This window comes from Megalobrama amblycephala, linkage group LG18, assembly GCF_018812025.1.
Source record: "Megalobrama amblycephala isolate DHTTF-2021 linkage group LG18, ASM1881202v1, whole genome shotgun sequence".
In the NCBI taxonomy this organism is placed as follows: domain Eukaryota; kingdom Metazoa; phylum Chordata; class Actinopteri; order Cypriniformes; family Xenocyprididae; genus Megalobrama; species Megalobrama amblycephala.
In genome coordinates this window covers 884,220-910,911 of record NC_063061.1, presented here as the reverse complement: position 1 = coordinate 910,911, position 26,692 = coordinate 884,220, and the positions used below count along the sequence as shown (strand labels likewise).

Here is a 26,692-nt window from a genome sequence, read left to right as displayed (position 1 = left end):
CTGACAAAACATTTAATGAATAGTCCATGCACAGTAAAATGCCCAATTTCCAAAAGCTTTATTTCCAAATTCAGCGAATGTACATTTTACTCAGCAACAGCATCAGCGTCTTGTCTCAGGTCTGGGTCAGGCCATAATACCTCATCAATGTCACATTATGTTTGTTCTTGTCAGGCAGCATGGGAAAAATTCCCTTATGTGCCAAAGATAACCCTGGATAGACTCCACAGATCACCACAGGCATCTACTATTGCCTCCAGGAGTCATACACTCCACTGCCATGAGAAAAAAATCCTCAGTCAGATTCAGAAATGGGTGAAATATGTTAGCAAAAAAAAAAAAAAAAGAAAAAAAAAAAAAGGTGTGGTCATTGAACTAGGTGCCAACTAGAGCAAGCAGCCTGACTGAATTTCACGTTTTCCCAAATGACAACATATTGGGCTTGCTCTGGTTGCCATGTTGAAGATGTGTAGCTGATCTAGAAATTGAAGGAGTGCCATGTTGTATGGACCCACTTTGACATGGCAGTGATATTGCCTGCTCTCCGGCCAGGAAAAGTTAGATGTCCTTGTCTATGATGATGTACTCGTGTGGGTCAGCCATGTCATCCAGCCCAAAGATCCTCTAAAGAAGTAAAAAAAAAACAAAAAAAAAAAAAACTGTACTGTACTGTACTGGAATGAAAGATTGTGTAGTGCAGTTACTGTATAACATTAGTATACAGTACTGTATTGATATGCTGGAGAAATGAACCATACTCTACATACTCTAAACATTCTGTAAAGTATAGCAATTACCTGCACATATTGGAATCGTTGTTCCTCTACTGCTTTCATTAGACACACAGCACTTCTGCTTTGTCCTTATATGGTGCTTCATCAGCATTCCACCAGAATCATTCAGCTGTCATTTCCATGGAAAACTACCTGGTCTTCAACTATCTGGGTTTGAATTTCCCTCAAACGTATGCCATTATTGGCAATCACCATATTCACCAGGGCAGTCTTGCTTAGCTGTGAGAAGTCTCTGCCTACCTCCAGTAGATGGATGACTGCAGAAATGAAATGTAACTTGTGAAGTGAAGAGTAAACAAGATGGATGAAGTTTGCTACTCCTGTCTCATGTGCTTTATTGCTGTTTAATAACTCCTGACAGATACCACAAATTGGCTTAGGTTTAGGATTGGGATTTTTTTTTTCCTCGCTAACATTGGTCATGACAATGGCTGTTGCTAATGTGCCTTGCCCAGTTTTTTTTTTTTTCCTACCTTGCCCTGGTGAGCCTGCAGATTTTTGAAAATGATCTATGAGTTATTGACACTACAGGAGATGCCTGGCCAGACGAAAGTTAGAAAGCTGTACTGTTTCACTGCCTTGGCACACAGGGACAACGGATTTTCTACTCATTGCCTAACACAGGTACGATGTTTAAGGATGCAGAGGATGCATTGAAAGCCTACTTTGTGGTAGAAGCATAGTAGCTGAACATCACGCCTTCCATAAATGCTGTCAGGCGCCTCCCGAGACAGTTATACAGTATGTTGTTGCTTTGCGAGAGCTTGTTGTTTCATGTGAGTTCGGTGCCTGTACTGGCAAAATGATTCTCAGTTAGTAGAGAATGTGTTTAGTCCATAAATATGTGAGAGACTTGTACTGGAGACTGATCTTAAAACTGGACAGAGCAGGTAAGATAGCAAGCTAGATCGAATCTGCTGCCGCGCAGGCTAAATCCATTTAAAATTCCCGTAAATTGCAGAACAACAGGGAAACCATCACATGCACCTCTTAATTAACTACTTAACCTTTCAGTGGTAGCTCAAGAGCAGGAGTTTCCATCATTTATGCAATCCCCTGCACTAAACGGTTATGTGGCAATGACTTTGTACCTTTTCTATATGGAGTCACTGGTTTTGGACCTTGGGTCCCTCGCTTCAGGGCGATTTGCCGTCGCAAGACTATTACGACTGATGCTTTTCTTACGAGCTCAGGGGCCATCCTAGATGGTCATCCAGGTCAAGTTAATTGAGAAGGCACTCTTCTCTTGTGGCACATAAATTACCTGTAGATGAGGGCTGTAGTTCTTTCTCTGAAACACTTCCTCCCGGACCTGAGAGGATACCATATGTTGGTGTGTATGGACAACACATTGGTAGTCTCTTGCATAAATCACTATGGCAGGCTGCTTTCTTTGTCCCCTATTCAGGTTGGCACAGCCAATCCTGCTCTGGGCCAAGGACAAACTGCTCTCCCTGAGGGCACTTTACTTCCCCAGACATTCGGATTTGAAGCAGACATCTTGCTGAGGCAGGGGCTGAAGCCTGGGGAAGTTCAAGTGGTGGAGTGGTTCCTCAGGTGGTGGAGTTGATATGACAGAGATACTGCCAAGCAGAAGTGGGCTTGTTCACCTCAGCCAAGTCAAACCACTGTCCCCTCTGGTTTGCCCTCATACCTTCAGCTCCATTAGGGTTGGATGCCATGGTGGAGACGTAGACGAGGCTGCGTCTGTACATCTTTACCCCAATCACTCTGCTCCCGGGAGTTCTAGCCAGGGTACGCCAGGACGGAGTATGCCTGCTAATTGAAGCTCTATTTGGGTCAGCTCCGCTGTGGTTTTCGGACCTAGTCTCACTCCTGAAAGGCTCTCCTTGGGAGATTCTGACAAGCAGGGAGGAAAAAAAGTACAATCAATGAATCAAACACACTAGTAATTAAAAGGCCATCAGTTGGCTGCAGCAGGCCAATGGCAAAAACATTGATTTTCTTTATTAATCAGGAATTACTACTCAATAAGGGAATCCACTACATCTGGAAAGGAAATTATATTAATTCTTGTCTATTACTCAAGAAAATTATAAAATGTATATTATAAGATTATAAGATTAAGATTTTAGTTTACCCTCTTTTATGCATCGGAGGCTAAACTGAAATTTAACTTGAAATTTAATATAAGATGCATGTGCTTGTTAATAGTCGTGGCCTTTATAGATGTTTAAGAGTATCTGTTCAAGGATCAATGTAAAGTGTGTGAACTGTCATTCTGCCTGGCACTGATCGTTACATAGACTGATGACGACCAGTAGCACCGGGGCACAAGAGACAGACAGGTTAAGCTCCTTATTGAAAACTGATGCCTCTGTTCATTTGTGCTTGTCTGCCTAGACATCAGCTTAATTGGAGACATAGTTGGCAGAGAATGTCCCGGCAAACTGATCTCACTTTCTTGTTGTCATGTTGAGGTTACAATTAAAGCAATAATAGATAAATATATCAGACAACTACACAGAATACCAGAGATAGTGTTAAGAGTGCATGCATGGTTGTATACTGATCTAGCACATTTGTAGTATCTAATGAAGTTTACAGTCATCCAACATTTATGCCATTCGGAACATATTTTTTAACTTTCTTTTTTTTTTACACAATTAATATTGAGTTTGTTTACATTGGCATACTTCTATATATGGAATAAGTCATATTTTATGGTGAATTATTTTTTTTTTAAGATTGAAAGCCTTATAGAAGTTATATTTTGTGATATTGATTGTTTGACTGTACTGTAAGGAACATCCATTGGCCCATCAATGGAATCCAATGGTATGGAATAATGAAGGAATAATGCATGTCTTTAATGTGCACGTCTGTGCACTTCCATGCTTAATGCGACTCCAATTTCAAATTATTTAAAAATTTAGCCTGAGATTATTATTTAGCTCTGTTTTAATTTACATATTTGGTTACTCTTGTATATTCTCTTACTCTTCAGTTCACAAGTTTACTTCATCATATAATAATAGGGCAAAAAAAGTATAGGATAACAGGTTTGACATGCTGTCCATGTAAAGTTTGTTCTTAAATTGAGCTTTTAGATTCACTTTCTTTAATATCTTCTCTCCAGATTAGTGAGTTTATTGTTTTATTGCATGTTGTCTGTTTTTGTGAGAACTCTTTTGTGTTCAGTCTTATTCAGTCTTATAGTACTTTATCTCGCTTTATACATGGCTGCTTGCTAAATAAATAAAATGAATTGGACATTGGAATTTTTTGAGTTATGTGAAATGAAAGTAGCTCCAGCGCCCAGGTTGATCTTAAATATTTTTGTAATACAGAATATGTTTTACAAATAGGGGATGGGGAAAGCATGTCCTTTTCATAGAGGTGACTAAACATAGTGTTTGACTTTTATTTTTACTTTTGATGGCCTAATCTCATTTTACCAGGCCTTTACATATTACTCAAATTTTCTGCACTGCTGAAGCACAGCATATAGAGCCAGGTAGCCGTCAGAACCAATTTTTAAACTGCATTTCTCCTCTCTTGTATCAAGAGGTTTGCTTGTATAGGTGTCTTGTTATGACTTAGATTCTCCCGCTTTGTGCAAAGATGTGGAGATGATAATACCTTGTGTGAATTTAGGGACACTTTGAATTGCACACTAGAAATAGGATTAAAATAGCTTTGATCCATCTGTGTCAAACTTTCTGTAGAGGCACACATGGATTACTGGAGACATTCCCCATCTAGATTGGTTTTCTTTTTTGTTGAATGCACTAGTAGACGATTATAAATAAGAATTGGAAAGTACAACTAGAGGGCCTTTTGCTCCTCCAGTCTCACCCTGCCACTCAGTGGTGAGGGTGAGGGTAAGGAAGGCCAGCCCTTATTATGAATTGCCATGTAATTCAGACACTATTGAAGTGTATCCTAACTTAAGGTTATTTATTTTTTAATCCTTAATAATTTCCATAATGCTTTCATGAGAGGCATTTTTTATGCAAACAGAAGAAATTTAAGCAAATTTCACAGCATGACTGTCGATATTACAAATCTTCATAAAACTTTATGGGCATTTTTAGGCATTATACTATAGGCACAAAGGTTTCAAAACTGTTCTAAAATACTTTTTTATTTTATTTTATTTTATTTTATTTTATTTTATTTTATTTTATTTTATTTTATTTTATTTATTTTTTTAATTTCCAAGGCAGTGTCACATGCATCCATGTGTTGAAGGTATTCCATTATCGATTGTGATTAGCACAGTGGAAAAATCCATTAAAGATGGCAGACAAAGCAAGATAAATTATAAGTTAATTATAAATATAATTTTATTTATTTATTTACAATACTGAGTTGTAAAACAGATAAGACTAAATACAAATTTTACATTTGGGTGACCGTTATGTGCACTATGTATTTTTATTCTTATTAGATTATTGTATTAACTTAGTAATATTATTGATTTGATTGCACGGACATCTTTAAATGAGAACAAAACTTGAACTGACTTGAGCTGAATAACAATATTGTGATCCTTTTAGAGCTGCTTTACAGCAGAACATTTTATTTGTCTCATATATGATGAAGTTTGCATCATTGATTCTGTTATTTTCCTATTTATTACTGTGGAGATGCTTTAAAACAATCTATATTGTATAAAGCACTAAAGGTGACTTTACTTGACTTAGTAACATAATAACAGCAAACTATATTGAAATCAATTTTGAGTTGAGCCTTCTATGTCGGTATTTGTATGATGCACAAAGTTACAGCCTTCAAAATCAGGCAGGTTTTTCATTTCAGTTCAGAAGCTGTCTAAGGCAACAAAGCAGCTCACTAGGTTTTGTAACAGATCCCTATGGAATTAGTTTAACACTACTCCTCTTCCTCTTTCTCATCCTGGAGTTCCTGCGCATGTGGGTTCACAGCTAGCGGAGCGATTCAAGTACAGTGATGTAAGAGCCCTGACAGGAATGTCGGCAAAAGCTAATTTGCAAAGTCAGACTCAATGACATAGAAACAATGGAGTTAAGTGGCTTTGAATGGCCCAACCAACCACACAAATGCCATTATTCCCTGCAAAATAATATGATGCCATGTTTGTGTGATGCAATGTTTGTTTTAACAGAAAAGAGTAATGCAAAGAAAGCTAAACCAATCGGGACTTTCTTGTATGGATATCTTTAAGTGATCCTTAAATGAATTCTTTTTTTTTTTCACTGTAAAAGAGAAATTGTTAATATTTGTCCACAACAACAATTCCTTTTCCAATTTAGGTTTGATAGTGTGCTAAATTTTTTCAAACATGCACAGACCTACAAACAATTTTGCAGTTCCAATTCACCTAACTTGTATGTCATTGGGTTTTGAAGGAAACCAGAGGATCAAGAAGAAATGTCTAGGGTTATGTATATAGCCCTGGTTCCCCGAGAAGGGAATGAGAAGCTGCGTCATTATCTTGATGCTAAAGCATGTGTGCAACGCACCAGTTCGGATTGGTTATGACAGTAGGATGACGTCACTGGTGCACTGAAATGCACTATAAAGGGCGCCCAAACAATACGTCATCAGCTTCATGTTGCCTGGATTATGGCAATGAGTCGCAGTGTCTTGTTCCCTTCTCAGTGAACCGGGGTTATGTACATAACCCTAGATGTTCCTTTCTGAGGGAACTCTAAGATGCATCATTACAATGACACTATGGCAATGTTAACCCATTGTGTACCCACTACAAAATCATGCCTACTCATTGCGTTGCTCCACCAAGCGAGTCAGGCTGTAGCCAAAAAGCTGCTCCTTACTATTTCCTAGTATACTATACTAAATGCAGAGCCTGGTCTCAACCTTAGCATAGGTTGGCAGCCCAACCAAGTGGAAATTAGTAGAGGATAGCAGAGTGGGCCTCTAAGGGGACAATGTCCACTTTTAATGCTCCATCATATAAATAAACCTTCACAAGCCTAGGGCACATTAGACATAGACCAATATTACTTCTATAGCATCAACACCTAGCTAACTGGAGGGGTGACTGAGGACGAAAAACTGACTACCTTTAAAGCATGTTATTCTTCCTCTAAATCAGCCCATTCATACCGACTTAAGAAAGGAAGCTCACCAGTGCACCATCAGATACCTAATGTATTGACAAAGAGAGACGAGTGGGGACACTACCACTTTGTTTTTTTTTTTTTAATCCTGGGAGATATTCCACTTTCTGCTGTCATATGAATGTGATATCTAATGGGGATCTCACACCCGCACCCACACCCAATTTTAGAGAGAATCATAGCTAAGGAGGCACCTCTTTTGAAGAGAATCCCAACGGCACTGATAATAGAGGGAGGCTGAGAATACCTCTACCTCGTACCTAAATAAGAGCGGGCCAATGAAAGACAAGGAATGCAAAATATTTGCTAAAAACATCCCAATCTCCCATCTTCCTTTTCCAAAGGAAGCATATCCTCCATTCTTTTACTGGGGAAAGCTGCTGACAAGAAAGTCTCCAATTACTGTACTTTCTGTCTAAGACAGCTCTCATTAAGCGCTGTCACACATGAACTCTCATACTAGGAAGAGCAGAAAGAAAAGAACGATATGCGAGCAACTCGAGTTATTCTGACTCTTCTCCACACTCCTTCACCTATTGCTAGGTGGTAGGGAGACTGTCACAGACCGTGCCTCAACCTCGCTTTCCTTATACAGAAACGCAAGGGAAACGCATCCACATAAACTCCCCCCCTCCTCAAAAAAAAATATGGGGCAACTGATGAGAAAAATGGAACTAAAACTTTTCACTATACGAGCTCATGCTAGTTATAAAGCCTTTCTAACATTCCATCCCGAATCTGGAGGAGGAGCAGGTGAAATGAGGGTACGCAATAACATGGCACCTAACTGCCCAGCTGCAGTTTAATGTGAAACACGAAACGAGCACATCACCTTGCTACAGCATACAAGTCAAACTTGAAACAGCTTGACTCACACACTGGGGTGACAAAAAGCCCTCATTCGTGTATCAAGAGCTTATAGATAACAGGACAGGGGCGCTCAAACACAAAACCGCTTCACTATTAGAAAAGCCCTTTACACCAATCCAATCTCTATTCACAAAAAAAAGAGGAGATATAGGAAGAGAGAAAAATATTGAATTCCTTCCACACTCAGGTGTGATTATGGGGAAAACGCACCACAACTTACAACCCAGTTTCCATAAAGGTTTGGGCATTTTGTAAAATGCATTAAAATTTAGAATCTGTGATTTGTTAATTCTGTTTAACCTTTATTTAACTGACAAAAGTACAAAGAAAAGGTTTCCACTGTTTTCACTGACCAACTTAATTGTATTTTGTAAATATATACACATTTTGATTTTGATGGCTGCAATGCACAAAAGTTGGGACAGAGGCATGTTTACCCGTGTGTTACATCACCTTTCCTTTTAATTACACTTTTTAATAATTTGGGAATTAAAGATACAAATTGTTGCAGTTTTGCAAATGGAATTTTTGCCCAATCTCACTTAATGCAAGACAGCTGCTCAACAATCCTTGGTCGTCTTTGTCTGATTCTCCTTTTCTTGATGGACCATACATTTTCAGTAGGCGACAGATCTGGACTGTAGGCACATCAGTCAAGCACATTCACTTTACGGTGTAGAGTGGCTAAAAAAACACTCTGTTGTAGCACATCCAGAATGAGGCTTGGCATTGTCTTGCCTCCCAGGAAAGATATCATCTTGATTCTGTTATATGTCTCTGTACAATCCCAATATACATCTCCACATCAATGGTACCTTCACACATATCCAAGTCACCCATACAGTTTGTACTGATGCACAAGCCCATACCATGACAGATGTTTGCTTTTGCACCTGTCACTGATGAAAGTTTTGATGGTCCCTTTCAAATTTGGGACTGAGGACAATGCCCATTTTTCCCCAAAACAAGCTAAAATGTGGACCCTGATGTCTGTGATTGGTTACAATGATCAACGCTTCAAAAACATGTTGTATATAGTCATGAATGACGCTCTTCACTGAGCGCTTGTGATACACAAGGGAGCATTTGAAAGATGGCAGCTATTAGCGGACTGATGCCTACTTTCAAACGCTCCCGCTTTCAAACCCTTCCATGCGTTGATCATTGCAGCAAATCACAGACATATATGTTGAGGGTGTGAACACAACGGCCAATCACAAGCGTCTACGAATCTGCTCAACAGTGCTCAAAGTGTCACATTTTTAAAATATCAGTACCGACTTGGTTTCGAAGTTGGTACTTTTGACAACACCACACAGCACACATTTCCACTGTCATTTGGACCATCTGAGATGAGTTTGGGCCCAGAGAACTAGGTATAGGTATAGCTTTCTCCTTGCATGACAGAGATTCAAGTTGCATTTGATGATGCAGCTGCAGACTGCTTTGTGACAATGGTTTTCCAAAGCACTCCCAAGCCCATATGGCTATATTTAACACAGCGGCATGATGGTTTCTCATGCAATGCCATCTCAGGGCTCAAAGGTGACGCATATTCAACATATTCCTGCCTTGCCCTACACAGACTGGGATATCTCTGGATTCCCTGAATCTTTTCAGAATATTATGTATGGTAGATTATATAATCTTTTCACTTTTATTTGGCCTCTGTCCCAACTTTTTTTTTTTTTAAATGTGTTCCAGCTATCAAAATCAAAATTTGTTGATTTTCTTTTCTAAAATACAATTCAGTTGGCCAATAAAATAAATGAATAAAACTAAAAGTATTTTCTTTGTACTCTTGTCAGTTAAATAAAGGTTACACAGAATTAACACATCACAAATTATTGATTGTATTGCATTTTACATCCCTGAAAGCCACTGCATATAGCATATGAATTGTCAAGTTTGGTTCGTATTTAATTAATCTCACAGTGCTAGAGAGTTTCTTACTATAATCATCACTGAACTCAGATACGATTCCTTATTAGAGCAACACGGGGTGTAGCTTCCTGGTTTTTTAATACAGGCTATTGCAGTTTCCCCATCTCCAGGGGAGATGAGCTTTTCACTCTAGACTTACTAGAGAAGGAAACTTACATCCCAGAAGAAGAGACAAATACCCCCCTCCCCCCCACTTTATGATAAATATAGACTTCTAATATAACAACCGCAAAGGGGTGAGGGAAAGGGAAGAAAGGGAAGTGGCGGGGGTGGGGGCACAAGCCAAGAAGGGCCTCAGGGGTTTGACTTAGATTGCTGTCTGGCCTGTCTGCTGTCTGGCCTTAATTACATCCCTAAAGTCCTCCTTAGGCTTCTCGCAAGATTGCCTAAGGAGAAGCCTCCTCTGAGGTGGGGCCCAGTCAGCGACACTTGCTTTCTGACTCTGTCTCCAGCTGGGACCTGAGACAGAGTCTGAAGAGGGGACTGACGAGTCCTGACCACAGTGGGGATGTGATGCTCTGCCTCTATGACAGTTCCAAAAAGTCCAAGAGGTGAAATTGGGGCAACCATGAGAAGGGCTCTGTCCTTCTCCTTTAACCCTGACAGATCAAGCCACAGATGCTGCTCCGTGGCAACCATGGCAGCAAGTGAGCGGCTGATGGCATGGGCCGCCTTCTTGGTGGCACAGAGGGCAAAATCTGTGGTGTGGCAAAGCTCTATTTCTGCCTCTGGGGACAGTCCCTCACTGCAGTTGAGGTCTCTTAACAGGTCGGCCTGGTAAGCTTGAAGCACACCCATAGTGTGAAGCTCCCCACCAGCCTGACCCGCCACTACATACACCTTGCCCACTAGTTTGGATTTTAAACGGCAAGGCTTAGTAGGCAAGGCGGGAGCCTTCTGCGAGGACACTGCTCCAGGGGAGAGGTAACTTACAAGTGCCTCTTCCACCTGGGGCATCTTCATGCACCCATGCTCATCCATCCCCTTCACATCGCAGTAGCTTGTGTTAAGGCCGAATAAACATGAGCCAAGTAATGTTTTTTCCAGGACTTCACCATTTCATTGTGAAGCTCTTGAAGAAATGGAAGGCTCACAAACTGAGGTTGTTTATGACCCAGTAGAAACCACTAATCCAGCCTGCCAGGAGCAGGCTCCTCCCATTCCATGGACCAGTCCAGCTTCAGTCTGGCCTTGGCGTGATTCATAACTTCCACCATTTCGCTGTCTGTGGGAGTGAGGGAGGAGGCAGGCTTGCTCTGTTCATCCTCCTCAAGTCCTAACACGTATAGCTCCTCGGAACTAGAGTGGACCAATAACATACTCTCAGGCGGATCTGAAGACTCTGCCAAGCATGCCTCCTGATCCGGCCTGAGGAGAATAGAGTTCTCGAGTGAGGCTGAAGAAAGAGCTAGGCCTGTCTTGAGCTCATCAGTGAGGTCTACCTGGAATCCATGATCGGATATGCTGCTTCGCCTCGGCGGCAGCAGGGCCCAAACAGGACCCGCCTGGCTCCCGTCCCCCCTAAACAGAGTGCAGCTTCCTCACTGTAAATGTTTCACAGTTAGGACAGCAAGCTTCCTCAAAAGCTGATTCAGCATGCTCCATACAAGGCATATTAAACACAATTTATGTGTATCCTCAGCATTTAAAAACCTCCTGCATAGCGCCACACATTTACTGAACATTTAGCATTCTCCAGACGATAGCGTTCTTACTGAAGACAACAAAGCTGATGATGTATTGTTTGGCTGCCCTTCATAGTGTATGTCAGTGCAGCAGTGACATCATCCTACTGCCATAGCCAATCCGAATTGGCGTGTAGCACACATGCTTCAAACACTGGTCACACTGGGGGCATTCCCATAGCTTCAACGTAATGACTCAGCATAGAGTTCCCTCAAAAAGGAAACATGCAAACTAGAGATGAAATGATATGAAAATGTCATATCATAATTATAGTGACCAAAATAATCACATTTATCAATATTATCATGGCATTGTTGAAATGCGCTGGAAATGTTAAAAAAGTAGGGGAAAATTTTTTTATAAAATGATAAACCTCACATTTCAGACTATAAACCATTTTTAAGAAAAGGAATGTCAAAATGATAAATGATTATTTTTACTATTCAATAACTTTTTTTTTTTAAATAATATGATCCTTTGGTTTTAATGCATTGATTCTGAATCATTCACATCAGCATCACGATGCATAGAAAAAAACACATAGTGCACTAGCTGACACTATGGGAACACCTTCAAGCATGTGCCTGTCTGAAGCAAGTGTGAAATCAAACAACTCTTAGTTTGTGTGTTTTTAGGAGCGGAGTATGTTTGGTCAGCTCTCAAGGGAGCTGGCTGCCCTCTCTTGTAATCGTTTCACATTGAGGAAGCTCCACTCTTGCCTGGTTCTTTTTTTAGATGTCTGCACCCCACGGTTCAGGTCTTGAGTCTGCTGTGGCAGTGTGGTGACTTTGATTGTGAGGATCACAGGTAGAGGAATTTAAAACAGATTTTTCCCTTTCTCAGGGTTTCACCCACTAACTCCAATGCTCTCAGGCTGGCACTGGAGGCCCACTTTGATGGCTTTTCTGATCTGAGAGAATATTAGTAGCAGATCTCTGAGGAGCTAGATGTGATGGCAGTTGAGGCAGAGGTTTCCAGCAACACCGCATCTTCCCTTGATCCTGATCCCCACATTGAGGTGTTGAGACTGAAGATGGGGTTGGCACCTCATAAGACCTGTTTTAAAAAGGTGTTTTCGTATAGAGTGGAGAGGCAGATTAGGAAGGGGAGTAGTGTTGTTCTATGCTTTCAGTTCTGTCACCCTCTCCAGCCCTTTTTGGTTGTGAAGATTGATGAACGGACATAGATTGTGTTCGCTTCTCTAGGAGAATACTGATTATGGTTACTGCAGGTGCTTAGTCCCAGGGAATGAGTAGACTGGCTGACCAGGGACTGAATTGTCATTAGCGCTCCACTATCTTGTCTGTCACCCTGTCCAAACTTTTAAGATGGAGGGGGCAAGTTTAATGGGTAAGGATGACAGAGCAGAAGATGGACTTAAGTAAAAAAAATAAACTCTTTACGCTAATTATCAATTAACTAACATTGATTATATAAACAACTTTATTTTGATAGTCCACTTTAGACATTCTACTGCATCTACATGTCAACTACCAGTCATTAGAGTATTAGTAGACTGTCTGCTTAATATCTGCTAACACTATGAATATTTTTTCTCTAATATATAATTCTTTTGCATTTTGGCCCTCAGTCTGATAACTCAACAATCGCTCAGGTGATCATCCATGGGTGGATTATGCAAGACCAAGTTTTCTGGACTGATGCAGAGTGCTGTTTGCTCCGATACAATAAGATGTTTCTCAATCATTTATGGCTAGATGGGCTGGTTGTTCGTGTTTCTGTCAGTTTCAGCACAGAGAGCACTGAAGCAAACAAAATATCTCATGTTTTGTTTGAATATTTATGATGGCTTTTTTCTGCAGCTGAGGTCAGAAATGGAGTGCTGGATGATTTGACTTGACAATGAGTTTGACCCAAGGCTTGCATGTGCTTATCCTCTGCTCTCTAATAACACAGGTTCAGCTTGACCAGGGCTGGATTGGTAATCTGGCATACTGGACTTTGGGGCCAACACAAGGCTTTTTTTTTTTTTTTTTTTTTTTTTTTTGCCACGGACTGGCCCAGACCTCTCCCTCCCTCATTTTAGGTGCTGTTTTTTTAGGTGCTATCCGCAGAGCTAAAGCGGATTGGGATCAGTCTCACCCTCGCAGCGCTGCTGCTGATGAATGTACTTTTGCTGCTCTATGAAATGATAAACAGCACAAGTCGCTTGATCCACTGAGATTTGACTCAGAATTCTGTGTTATAGAGTCATGTGATCTGGGAACAATACAGGTTCTGTCGTGAATCTAGCTGAAAAAAACCTGCAACCATTTAAATAAATAATGAGGTAAATTGGAAAACGGCAATACACACAACTACAAGCTTGTCAATCCAGCTCCACCACCTTTATAGTAATTTATGTTGCTTCAACGAAATATGGTATTTTGGCAGAAATGTATTTGTTGAAAATGTTTCTGTTATTACTTACATTAAATATTGCGTAATATGCATGACTTTAGAGGTTGTTTTCATATGTTCCACATGCGTTTACAATGTTTTTATTACAAATTATGCAGTTTATTATTATTTATTTATTTTAGAAATCATATATCCATGGTAATGAGAATGGTTTTACCATGATCTTACAGATAAATAGAACTAGAGGTGAACTCTAAATTATATGCAAGAAATATGGTAGATTTCATTAGGGCAGTTAAAAGATAATTTAACAAAACAGCTTTAAAGCCTGAATCCCTTGAATTAATGACAAAGCCTATCTCTCTCTCTTTAAATATGTTTTATGAACTTTTTTAATGAATTTTAATTGAAATAAAATGTTAATTCAAAGAGAGCCTGATGAAAGATAGATATCCGTGTCGTGCATAAATTAGGTGTTAACTCTTTACAAATGTTTTGTTTTTAAAGAAATAGTTAAACCCAAAATTGCATCATTTACTCACCCTAATGTCATTCTAACCCTGAATGTCTTTCTTTCTGTGGAACATAAACGAAAATCATTTGAGTCTGTTTTTATTATTATTATTATTATTATTATTATTATTATTATTATTATTCCCAGTATTACAGTAGAAGTCAAGGATAGCTTACTAAAATGGTTTGGTTACCAACATCCTTCAAAATATCTTCTTTTGTGTTTCACAGAAGAGAGAAAGTCATACAGGTTGAGTAAATGATGACAGAATTTAATAGCAGTGAATTTACTTTATGGTATCCTATCTCAAAATCAGTGCATTTCTATGTGACAAGAATGCAATAATAAGTTTGTTAACTGCATTTGCTGTAAATTCAATAATATCTATCATTTAAGGCCTTAACCCCAGCAAAAATATTCACTGGGAACTTGTGGAACTTGTGTGGATTTTAGCCCCATGTCCATCCCTGAGCTTGATCCCAACTCCACAAAAAAATAAAAATAAAATAATGATTCAGGCAACAACATGTGGCACATGTCATGCACATTCTTCTGTTGTTATTAGATAGGAGAGAATATCTCATATCATGACCCATATTACAGGTCCATTTCAGAGCTCCCCTCAGATGTAGTAAATGTTCACAGCTGAACTTGATCACATGTTTCATCATTTATAATTCTTCACATCTTAGCAAGCCTTGAATGATTTAACATGTTAAATTATGGATATGCGAGGTTTATAATGAATAAAGACACTGTTTGCTGTAGCTGACGGTTCATAACTTGGCAAAGTTAAATTTATCCAACCATTTAAAAACAAATAATTCATTTCTTATAATGCAAGAACTGTTTTACATTTTCCCCAGAATGCATTATTGTATTTTGTGGCATCTGTCCAGACAACATCACAGCTGCTAGAAAATGTTCATAAACATTTTTTTTTTTTTGGGTCACTAGCTAATCAACTTATGTTAGCTTTGCAAGTGTGTGTTCATTTGTGTAATGGGCTGGGATTTGCAAGTTTATGCAGATTGTCATAAGCTGGAACCGTAAGCTGTATCATTTCTTTCTCTTTTTTTTATTACTTATGCACTTGTAGTGATGCCAGAATATCTATTAATGACCGACTTCAGAACAACCAATGAGACCATCATCCATATATGTTTTAATATGTGTCTGTTTCTCCCTCAGATGGCTACACCACAGATGATATTGAGTTTTACTGGCGAGGTGGCGACCATGCAGTAACGGGGGTTGAAAGGATAGAGCTTCCTCAGTTCTCTATAGTGGACTACAAACTCATCTCTAAAAATGTGGTGTTTTCTACAGGTAATAAAACCAGACTACAGAACACTATAGGAATAAGCCAAGAACTGAAATAACTATATGATTAGATAAAGCAAAGGTAAAGTCTTTACTTAAAAGACCAGTTTGTGGTGGTGTTCTCAAATGCAAAATAAAGTCTACATTACCTAACTTCACCACTTATTAGGACACTTTAAGGTCAAAAACTCACTCCCATTTAGACCCATTTATCACATTTACACATATGCAGCTGGCTCTAGGAGGCAGTTTCTGCTTCAGGAAGCAGTTTCCGTTAGAGTCAGTAAGCAAGTCATTCATGGAAGACCCTAGTAATGAATAAGCAACACGTTGGGGTTTATGAACCTGCTCAGTTTGGCGTGGCTAGTTCTGTGCCAGGCCCCAGCGGTTATATGAATTCACCCTGGTCTAAGAATGAAAAACACATACATTAAAAACAAGGCACACTGTGTTCTTATAAGTTATTTAACAAAATGTTGTGTGACCACTTGATTTATTCATTGACTACATTTTCATATTCATGAATTTGTCATGTAAGTCAGGAGGTTAGCTGTAGATGCAGTCTTTGGAAATGACGTTTGGTTCAGCATGTCAAAGAGGATGAAGACAGTCATATTCCAACGCCTCAAAACGATTCCAACCAGAACGTGATTTCAACCCCTCCTGATTTGATGGCCTTTTTTAAGCCATAGGATAGTCTAAATTGCTACTCCATTGCATTTGTAGTGTAATGCTAATGCACTGGGTTTTTCTTTTCTTTTTCTTTTTTTTTGGAGGGGGGGTACTTTATCATCATGCAGTAACACGCTGTTATAAGAAATTATGGATCTGTCGAAACATAGTCACATGGACCCTGCTCTGACATATGGCATGATTCCTGATCCCGTCTCCTGCTCTCCCTCCCTCCCTATACTGTGCAATTAAATGTGACATACATAGAGAGATATAAATATATTTAATAAATATAAATTATCTCAATAAACTGTATTTGTTAATTATCTGCATATATGTTTACGAATCACTTTTATCCTATGGGCTTACAAAGCACCATGCACAAATGTGAGTATTACATATATTACAGTGTCTAGTACACAATATGATACTTAATTAATATTACCAGAGGAGTTTTGAGTGTGATTTGGTCTGATCCTATGACAAAATATACAGAACCATTAAACTGTACAAAAAAGCATTTTATAAATGCATCTTATGGATTGTGATCTTTTTGCTGGGTTATTTTCATCCAGGTTCATATCCTCGCCTCTCCCTGAGCTTCAAGCTCAAGAGAAACATTGGCTACTTCATTCTGCAGACCTACATGCCTTCAATCCTAATCACCATCCTATCTTGGGTATCCTTCTGGATCAACTATGATGCCTCGGCTGCCAGGGTTGCTTTAGGTAGGCGCGCACAGCTGGTGACATTCATTTTATATACTGTATATATACTCACCTCTCCCTATCCACCTTCTGTGTCTTCGGTTGAGGATCCTGTTATAGTGCAGTGGTGTTCTCTCCTGCTTTTCTGCCCTGCCCTCCTCATATTCTCCTCAATATCTTGTTTTGTTTTCATTTCACCATTTGCCCCGAGTTCTAGTTCTTTCATTAGTTGTCATGGTCCCTGATTACTGTCTCACCTGTTCCCTATTCTGTTAATGATCTTCCCTTGTGTATATAAGCCCTCTGTTTTCCTCAGTTCTTTGTCTTGCGCTATCATTATGTTCCATGTGTAGTCTTCTTGCTCTCTCTGTAATATACAAACCTGATTCCAAAAAAGTTGGGACACTGTACAAATTGTGAATAAAAAAGGAATGCAGTAATTTACAAATCTCATAAACTTGTATTTTATTCACAATAGAATATAGATAACATATCAAATGTTGAAAGTGAGACATTTTGAAATGTCATGCCAAATATTAGCTCATTTTGGATTTCATGAGAGCTACACATTATAGAAAGGTTGGGACAGGTAGCAATAAGAGGCCGGAAAAGTTAAATGTACATATAAGGAACAGCTGGAGGACCAATTTGCAACTTATTAGGTCAATTGGCAACATGATTGGGTATAAAAAGAGCCTCTCAGAGTGGCAATGTCTCTCAGAAGTCAAGATGGGCAGAGGATCACCAATTCCCCCAATGCTGCAGCCAAAAATAGTGGAGCAATATCAGAAAGGAGTTTCTCAGAGAAAAATTGCAAAGAGTTTAAAGTTATCATCATCTACAGTGCATAATATCATCCAAAGATTCAGAGAATCTGGAACAATCTCTGTGCGTAAGGGTCAAGGCCGGAAAACCATACTGGATGCCCGTGATCTTCGGGCCCTTAGACGGCACTGCATCACATACAGGAATGCTACTGTAATGGAAATCACAACATGGGCTCAGGAATACTTCCAGAAAACATTGTCGGTGAACACAATCCACCGTTCGCCGTTGCCGGCTAAAACTCTATAGGTCAAAAAAGAAGCCATATCTAAACATGATCCAGAAGCGCAGGCGTTTTCTCTGGGCCAAGGCTCATTTAAAATGGACTGTGGCAAAGTGGAAAACTGTTCTGTGGTCAGACGAATCAAAATTTGAAGTTCTTTTTGGAAAACTGGGATGCCATGTCATCCGGACTAAAGAGGACAAGAACAACCCAAGTTGTTATCAGCGCTCAGTTCAGAAGCCTGCATCTCTGATGGTATGGGGTTGCATGAGTGCGTGTGGCATGGGCAGCTTACACATCTGGAAAGGCACCATCAATGCTGAAAGGTATATCCAAGTTCTAGAACAACATATGCTCCCATCCAGACGTCGTCTCTTTCAGGGAAGACCTTGCATTTTCCAACATGACAATGCCAGACCACATACTGCATCAATTCAACATCATGGCTGCATAGAAGAAGGATCCGGGTACTGAAATGGCCAGCCTGCAGTCCAGATCTTTCACCCATAGAAAACATTTGGCACATCATAAAGAGGAAGATGCAATAAAGAAGACCTAAGACAGTTGAGCAACTAGAAGCCTGTATTAGACAAGAATGGGACAACATTCCTATTCCTAAACTTGAGCAACTTGTCTCCTCAGTCCCCAGACGTTTGCAGACTGTTATAAAAAGAAGAGGGGGTGTTGATGCCATGAAATTTAAAATCAACTTATTTTTCCCTTAAAATTATACATTTTCTCAGTTTAAACATTTGATATGTTGTCTATGTTGTATTCTGAATAAAATATTGAAATTTGAAACTTCCACATCATTGCATTCTGTTTTTATTCACAATTTGTACAGTGTCCCAACTTTTTTGGAATCAGGTTTGTATATATTTTCATTATTCGTCATTCTGGGTCATGCATCTCTCTTTGTTTGGATTACGCTACAGTTAACCATGACAGTAAGACAATGATCTTTTATGTTATTGCATTATTTTGCATTTTGGATGAAATATGACTGGGACAGTTTTTAGAATAGGTTTCATGAGGTTCACCCCAAGTACCCTCTAAGATCCTTTTTTTGAAAGTCTTTAATCAAGCATAGCGACAGACATTTATACTTTTTTTTTTACAGTACACATTCTCTCCATCTCTCTCTCTCTCTCGTTTGCCTCGACTTTTTTCCTGTCATCACTGATTATGCAAGGCTGAGGTAGCAAGCATGCAGGCTTCTCAGTGTGAATAAATGAGCACTCTTTGTGATTGCCGTCTGGCCTGGCCTCATTCATCCACACAAGTGCAAACCACTGTAGCATTTAACAGAAGGCTGAGTAATTGTGGATGTATAGGATGAACAGATATGAGTGAAGCTCATACTGATTAGAATCATAAAATATTTGGATACAAATGTGCGTCTGCATGGATAGGTAGGATCTGCAATGAATTTCATGAAAATTGTCAGAATGACACTGAATGGATATTTCAATGCATAAAATGACAGAACTATTTCTTAATCACTGTTGAGAAGCAGGAAGGCTTTGTGTTTCACCAATTAAGGTGCCTAACTCCCACTCTTCCAGCTGAGAGCATGAAAAATCCTACAATTTTAAGATTCTGAATCATCAACTGAAAGGAAACAATTCAGATAAAGCCCCCTCACACACGCATGTTTTTCTAACTTTATAAATGAGGTCATACTTAGGGTGATCTCATTTAGTCTTCATAGAATGCAGTTGTCACACACTGGCTAGACAGGATAATCCACAAAAGATGCTTTTCACAGAAGAGCAATGAAAACACATTTAATAAACACCAGGAATGATACAGAGAAAAACTACTACAAAACTTCAACACAAGACATTAGCTGCATCTGATTTCAAAGGCTGCATCCTCCGGAGGTCACATTTGAAGGCTGCATATGTCATCGTGGCAGTCTCAAAAGTAACTATTAGATTGCAAAGTAAGAACAAAATTACAGTATTTTACACCTCACGAGGAATAACAGTTAATTTTATTACGATTACTTTTCTTAAATAAGACATCCTTGATGACGTATGCAAGCTCCAGAGGACGCAGCCTCCAAAATAGGATGCAGCTAATGATCAGATGACAGTGTTGCCAATTGCTTTCAGCTGAAAGTAGCTAAAACTGGTTGCTAGATGACGGCATACTTCCGAGTCCACAGATCTATACTAATATAAATATAGATCAGTGGGCGAATCACAGAATCTAGATAAGGTCTGTCCAAGAGGTTGTTAGATTTGTCGCTAGGCTTTTGAGAAAAGTCTCAAAAGGGGCAGGGAAGTCGCCAAATCTAACGTCAAAATCGCTACATTGGCAGACAATGGCTGCGTCCGAAAACCCAAGTAGCTGTCTTGCTGCCTCACTACCTTATAAGAGAATGACTTGTACGGCAGCGTTTGTGCATGAAGGCACCTCACGCAACTGATTTCGGACAGACTTCTGAGGCAGCGTAACAGTTTAATGATCTACAGCAAAATAGCGTGAGCTTTGGTGAGAACTAAACAAATAATTAATTACTACAGTAGTAATTTCTTGATATCAAAATTGAAATATGTTGGTCAAAATTGTACATTTATACACAAACTGAGCAGCAAACGCAACGTTCGGACGCCATCTTTATTTTTCTAGCTCAACTGTCACAGAATGGAAAGCACAGGATTGTGGGATATCAAAGGCAGCTAAGGATACATCTATGCTTCCTTCAAAAATCGATCTGAGGAAGGTCTGATCTCATGAGACAGGAAGGGAAGCTAACATTGGATTCAGACGTGCCTTGATGCCTTCCTACCTTGAAATGTGTCCTCAGAAGGCAGCATTTTACAGTTTTCGGACGCAGCCAATGACTGAGGGTTTAAATACATAAAGGTAATGAGACTAAGTGAAGGACAGGAGTAGGTGATCAATGAATTAATTAAATACACAGAAAATCCCCAAACTATATAAAATTATGCAAACAATTTCAAAGCTAAGGTGTAGAAAGAAAAGGTTTTGTCTTGCCTCCCATTTGGACTTTTATGTTTAGTTTATATTTGGCTATTTCCTGTTTCCAGTTGCCATTTTGTAGTCCCCTTGTAGTTTTTCTGTTGGTTAGCCCATTATCATTCCCAGGTGTTTTCTAGTTTTCTCATTAGCCATTGTGTATAAGTACACCTATGTTTTCTTTTGTGTTTTGTTGTTTTTAGCCCTGTTTTGTTCCCTTCTGACTTCCTGGTTTTTGAACACGTTTTTGTTTCATTTAAGTCACCTGGCTTTTAGTTTTGCCCTTTTCACTCATTAAAACCCTTGCACTTTGAGCCACTAGCTTCTGCCTCCCCTCCTTGATCCTACCTGCCCATTTGTTCTTGGCTTGGACAATCAGTATTTATGAATCTTTGTTTCCAAATACCTCATTACAATCCACTTTTTGTCATTCCACTCTTAACAATAATTCCCTCTTGAACGTAGGCATCACCACTGTGCTGACCATGACCACCATCAACACACATTTGCGGGAGACTCTTCCAAAGATTCCATATGTCAAAGCCATTGACATGTACCTGATGGGCTGTTTCGTCTTCGTCTTCCTGGCTCTGCTGGAGTATGCGCTGGTCAACTATATCTTCTTCGGCAGGGGACCGCAGCGGCAGAAGAGAGCTGCAGAGAAAGCCTCCACAGCCAACAATGAAAAAATGAGAATGGATCCCAACAAAGTATGTTTGAAATTCAAACATTACCAACGTTTATATTAGCTGCACAGTAACTTTAACAGTAATTATACATTTAATGTTGGAAAAAGTGAATTATAAAAATTGTGGTGACACTTTACAATCTGTGCTAGATGACTAGAGAAAACAGATTTTTTTTTTTTTTAAATGGTAGGCAAATACATTTGACATTGTAACAATACAATGCTGGTTTAAAATCAGTGGTTAACCTTTAACTACATTAGTTAACATGCTAACAATGAAAAAATACTTCTTAAGCATTTATTAATCTTAGTTAATGCTAATTTCAGCATTTACTAATACATTAACAAAATCAAAAGTTATGTTTTGATGGTCCTGAGCTAACATGAACTAACAATGAACAGTTGTCTTTTTATTAACTGATGTTAACAAAGATTCATAAATACTGTAACAAATGTATAGCCCATTGTTAGTTAATGTTAGTTAACACATTAACTAATAGGCCCTTATTGTAAAGTGTTACCAAAATAGTAAATTATTATACTGAAGTAGTTCTTCTGCTCACAATGTAAATTGTAATGCAAATTGATGTGATTCCTACACTCTAAAAATGCTGGGTAAAAAAAAAAAATATGGAAAAACCCAGTGATTGGGTTGTTTTAACCCAGCAGTTGGGTTAAATGTTTACTCAACCTGCTGGGTAGTTTTATTTAACTCAACTATTGTTTAAAAATTAATGTATTGCTTGCATAAAATGACCCCAAAATATGTTGGAAATTCATATTTATTAATAAGTTAATGAATAATGATTAAACAATAAACATTTATTAACTTAATTGTTCATCTTTTGATTATTATTGTTGCCTCTAGTAATTATTTGTCTGATTTTTAATTTCCAACATATTCTGGGTTCATTTTAAGCCAGACATATAGTAATTTTTAAACAATAGTTGAGTTAAATAAAACTACCCAGCACATTGGGCAAACATTTAACCCAACCGCTGGGTTTGTCCATTTTCAACCCAACTTGGGTTGTTTTTAAGTGTATGTTAAAGGGTGTTCACAAATACAATGTTTAAATCGCATTGCGTCACTAACTGAATTTTATAAAACTGAAAACTGTCACTGACACTCATGTTACCGGAAATCGCCAGCTCTGAATTTAAATAGGCCTAATTGACTCCAGGTGGCTTTGCCACTGCAAATCGATGTCAGTGTCAATGCCCGTTACTTGTGAATGGTTGTTTTGATTGTTCTGTCTAGTCTGTATTCATATCTTCACTGTAATTTCAATGTCCCCAGACCCTATAAAATCTGTACATTTAGAGTAGTTTATTGGTTTGAGAATGAAAGCAGTGGTTCTTCTTATTTTATGACTTTTGTTTGCAGTCATATTTGAAGGCTGTTTGGCTGTTGCAGACATCGGTGTGGTTTTATGTTGAGGCAGAATTTGAGTGAAGCCTTTTGCTTTTTTTTCCAACTAAATGCACAGAACGCTACCGCCGTTACATTAGTATATGACATTTAATATGTTGTCTGCAGGTATTCACATAACTTCTAATGCAATAACCCATCATCGCAGTGAGAATAACCTATTAACTTTTGTTTTACCCTCCTTTATGGCATCATGACATCAGGTCAAAATAATAAAAAGACTAATAAAAAGATAAATACACAGTGGCTTCAATAAGCTTGTTAACCCTTTCAAAAATACAGTAACTGGATTTCTGCATTGATTGTTTATAAAATTGTGGTCTGATCTTCATCTACAGAGAAACAGTCTGACTTAAATAACACACAAAATTTCAAAATTTTATTGAAAACACTGATGTAACATTGACAGGACAGGCTGTTAAGTAAACGTCTGTTTTATGACTCCTCCAAAAGCTAAATGCTGAAATCCAGATATTTTGCACGGACATTCTTGCATCTGTAAGATAAATAGGATAAATGCATCTAAACCCCTTAAGAAGATTCAGAAAATAGCACTGGCATGTTAGAGGAGTTACCTTTTGTTTTTTCTCCTAGTTCGCAGTATCTGTAATTATGTTTAGGCAACAAAATATTCCAGATTGGACTAGCAGTTTTTTAGGAAAAAGCTGATTGCTTGTATCAGGATAATGCTGGGTAGTAATGTACTATATTTAGAGGATGAAATAATAGCAGTGATACTGTAGTTGTTTAGCTGTTTATGTATTTTACATAATTATAAAACAGAGACATAGATCAGTAGATCTCAGCTGGTTTTGGTTCTGGACCGAGATATTTATATTTATATTTTGGGGGTTTTAATATTGCCATTTAGCATTGTTTACCCTATTAGTAGCTACAGATCTGTGAACTAGTTTTGAGTACTGACCCTAACATTTGAAAACCACTGATATACAGTTGATCGAGCAATAACAGCTCTCAGGGAACTGGTCAAGACTCTTGTTGTTTAAAATTTCGAAGATGTTTCGCTGGTGCTCAGATTTAGTGGAACTTATTGAAGGATGCTCTTGGGTTTAGAGCTGTGGTTTTCTTTGTGGCATAATCCACAAAATGCTAGCATTGCCTCTCACACTTCTAAATTTCTTGAAAAGTGACTGCTTTGATGGTAATGATTTTGTATGCTTTCAGTGGATGGTGGGAAATGTAGTTCAGAGAGACGATGCTCTGTATGCCAGAATGAAACAGAGGGATATTGACGCACATGACTCCATGTGGGAACCAATCTTTGTGGACGATGCAGCATTAGGACTAGGCGATTCAAAAAATAAGGTACTGAAAACGAGTTATGGCATATAGTGCAGCAAATTTATTTGAGACCCAGCCCTTTGTTCTCACTTCCAACTTGTCACATATGGACGTTTGGTCAAGACCACTTGGCATCACTTTCAAATGTGCAGGGTACCCTTTTAGCATCACTTTTCAATGTGTAGGGTACTCCATTGCTTTCTGTTGTTTGCCTTATGCATCAGATCAAGACACATTTAATTTTGTGCATGCATTTGTAAAAGTAGAGATGATTTCATAAATATTTATACTTTCATAGATATTTTGGAGCACCTAGTCCCACCCCTACCCTAATCCTTCCCACTTCTCAACAATATAAAACATGTAACAGGCAAATACAAGTACAGTCACAGGTATTTCAAAAACTGACCAAAAAAGTATTAAAAACAAGTTGTGTTGCATTCCAAGTCTTCTGTAGCCATACAATATCTTTATGTGAAGAACAGAGTGGAATCGGTCACGAGGCACACAAAAGCCAATGGCGTTTCTCAGTCAAAGCTGACGTAACATTTCTTCTGGCATTGCTATTTGAATGTGTACACACAGAATCTGATAGGGGTGTTCAGGTTCCAGGTTTTCCGGCGTTGACACTGATTCCCGACTCCCACCTTAGGAGTCAATGGAATAGACTCCAGGAATCTCCATTTGCTCTATTTACTTTAAAGGATTAGTCCACTTTTAAATACACTTTTCCTGATAAATTTACTCACCCCCATGTCATCCAAGATGTTCATGTCTTTCTTTCGTCAGTCGAAAAGAAATTAAGGTTTTTGAGGAAAACATTCCAGGATTATTCTCCTTACAGTGGATTTCAATGGCTACCAACAGATTGAAGGTCAAAAGTTTCAGTGCAGCTTCAAGGGCTTTAAACGATACCAGATGAGAAATAAGGGTCTTATCTAGCGAATCGATCGGTCATTTTCGAAAAAAATACAACTGTTTATGCTTTATAAACAAAATATCGCCTTGAACGTACTTTCCACTTCCGCATTCTTCATAACGCTTACGCTGAATGTTCTACGGCTTCCCTATTCAAGTTATGGAAAAAAACGAAACTGGCACCGCGTTCATCCCGTAAGTAGAATAGGGAAGGCGTAGGACATTCAGCGTAAGCGTTATTGTCACGGTTCGCAGATGCATTGTTTCCTTCTTGTCGCGTGCTCTGTGTTATGACAGCAGTGGGTGTGTTTGTGTTTGTGTGCGAGTGTGCTTGTGGGTGTGCCCAGGCCACGTGGGTGATTATTGGACCCAGCTGCCACCCATCACTCTCCCCACCTGCTGCTCATTCCCTCAGTCCTTAAATACTCACCTCATTCCTGTCTCCATTGTCAGATCGTTGTTTGGTGTCCTGTTCGTGGTTGTCTCGTCTGTTCCTGACCGGAGTCCCAGTTGTTCGTCGTCTTCTGTGGATTACTGTCTTCGTGCCTTGTCTGTTGTCTGGATCCTGGATTTATCTCACCGCCACTCTTCAGTCACCACGCCACGTCACCAGCCGACCATCTCAGTCCCTGCGCCTACCTGTAGCCTGCACGTTCTCATTGACTGTGTTTCTGTTACTGCTTGTTGTTCAATAAACGGCGTTACTTGCATTTGCTTCCTGTAATCAATCATGACAGAACGATCTGACCTCGCTACGGAAGCAGCAAGCACTCAGCAGTCTTCGCTGGAGGATTTCGTCAACAGCAGCATTCGTCGAATGGAGTCGCAGGAGAGAAACCTCAACGAGACGGGAAGAGCCGTGCAGGCTCTCGTGGCGCAGGTGTCCGAGCTCACCCAGCAAGTCCAGCTGCTTCGTGTCCCCGCTGCGCCGCCCACACCGGCCGTTTCCCCACCCACACCAGCGAGCGTCGCCGCTTCGGAGCCTCGTCTCCCTGTACCCGAAGCTTATTCAGGTGAACCAGGATTTTGCAGAGCTTTTCTGACTCATTGTACCATGCACTTTGCTCTGCAGCCCCGCACCTACAGCACCGAACAAAGCAGAGTGGCTTTCGTACTGACGCTTTTGACGGGGAAGGCGTCGCTCTGGGGAACGGCGGTGTGGGAGAACCAAGACCCCTGCTGTACCTCGTTCCAGTCACTCTCCGCAGAGATGAAGAGAGTGTTCGACCGCTCAGTCGCGGGGAGAGAAGCCGCCAGACAGTTGGCGGAACTACGCCAAGGAGAGAAGTCGGTGTCTGACTATTCCATCGAATTTCGTACATTGGCGGCAGAGTGTCACTGGAACGAGGAGGCGCA

The 26,692-nt window shown here is 39.5% G+C and overlaps 1 protein-coding gene across 2 annotated transcripts in view; it reads left to right on the top strand.

The window, feature by feature from the left end:
* Nucleotides 1-26,692, top strand: part of LOC125252472 (gamma-aminobutyric acid receptor subunit beta-2) — a 105,602-nt gene that overhangs the window by 69,858 nt on the left and 9,052 nt on the right. The window contains exons 7-10 of one of the 2 annotated variants that reach the window (XM_048165805.1): nucleotides 15,450-15,587; nucleotides 16,829-16,981; nucleotides 21,462-21,706; nucleotides 24,302-24,442. In XM_048165805.1, the coding sequence (XP_048021762.1) occupies nucleotides 15,450-15,587; nucleotides 16,829-16,981; nucleotides 21,462-21,706; nucleotides 24,302-24,442 (677 nt within the window). The remainder of the gene's footprint in view (nucleotides 1-15,449; nucleotides 15,588-16,828; nucleotides 16,982-21,461; nucleotides 21,707-24,301; nucleotides 24,443-26,692) is intronic. The other variant, XM_048165806.1, reaches the window with a different exon arrangement.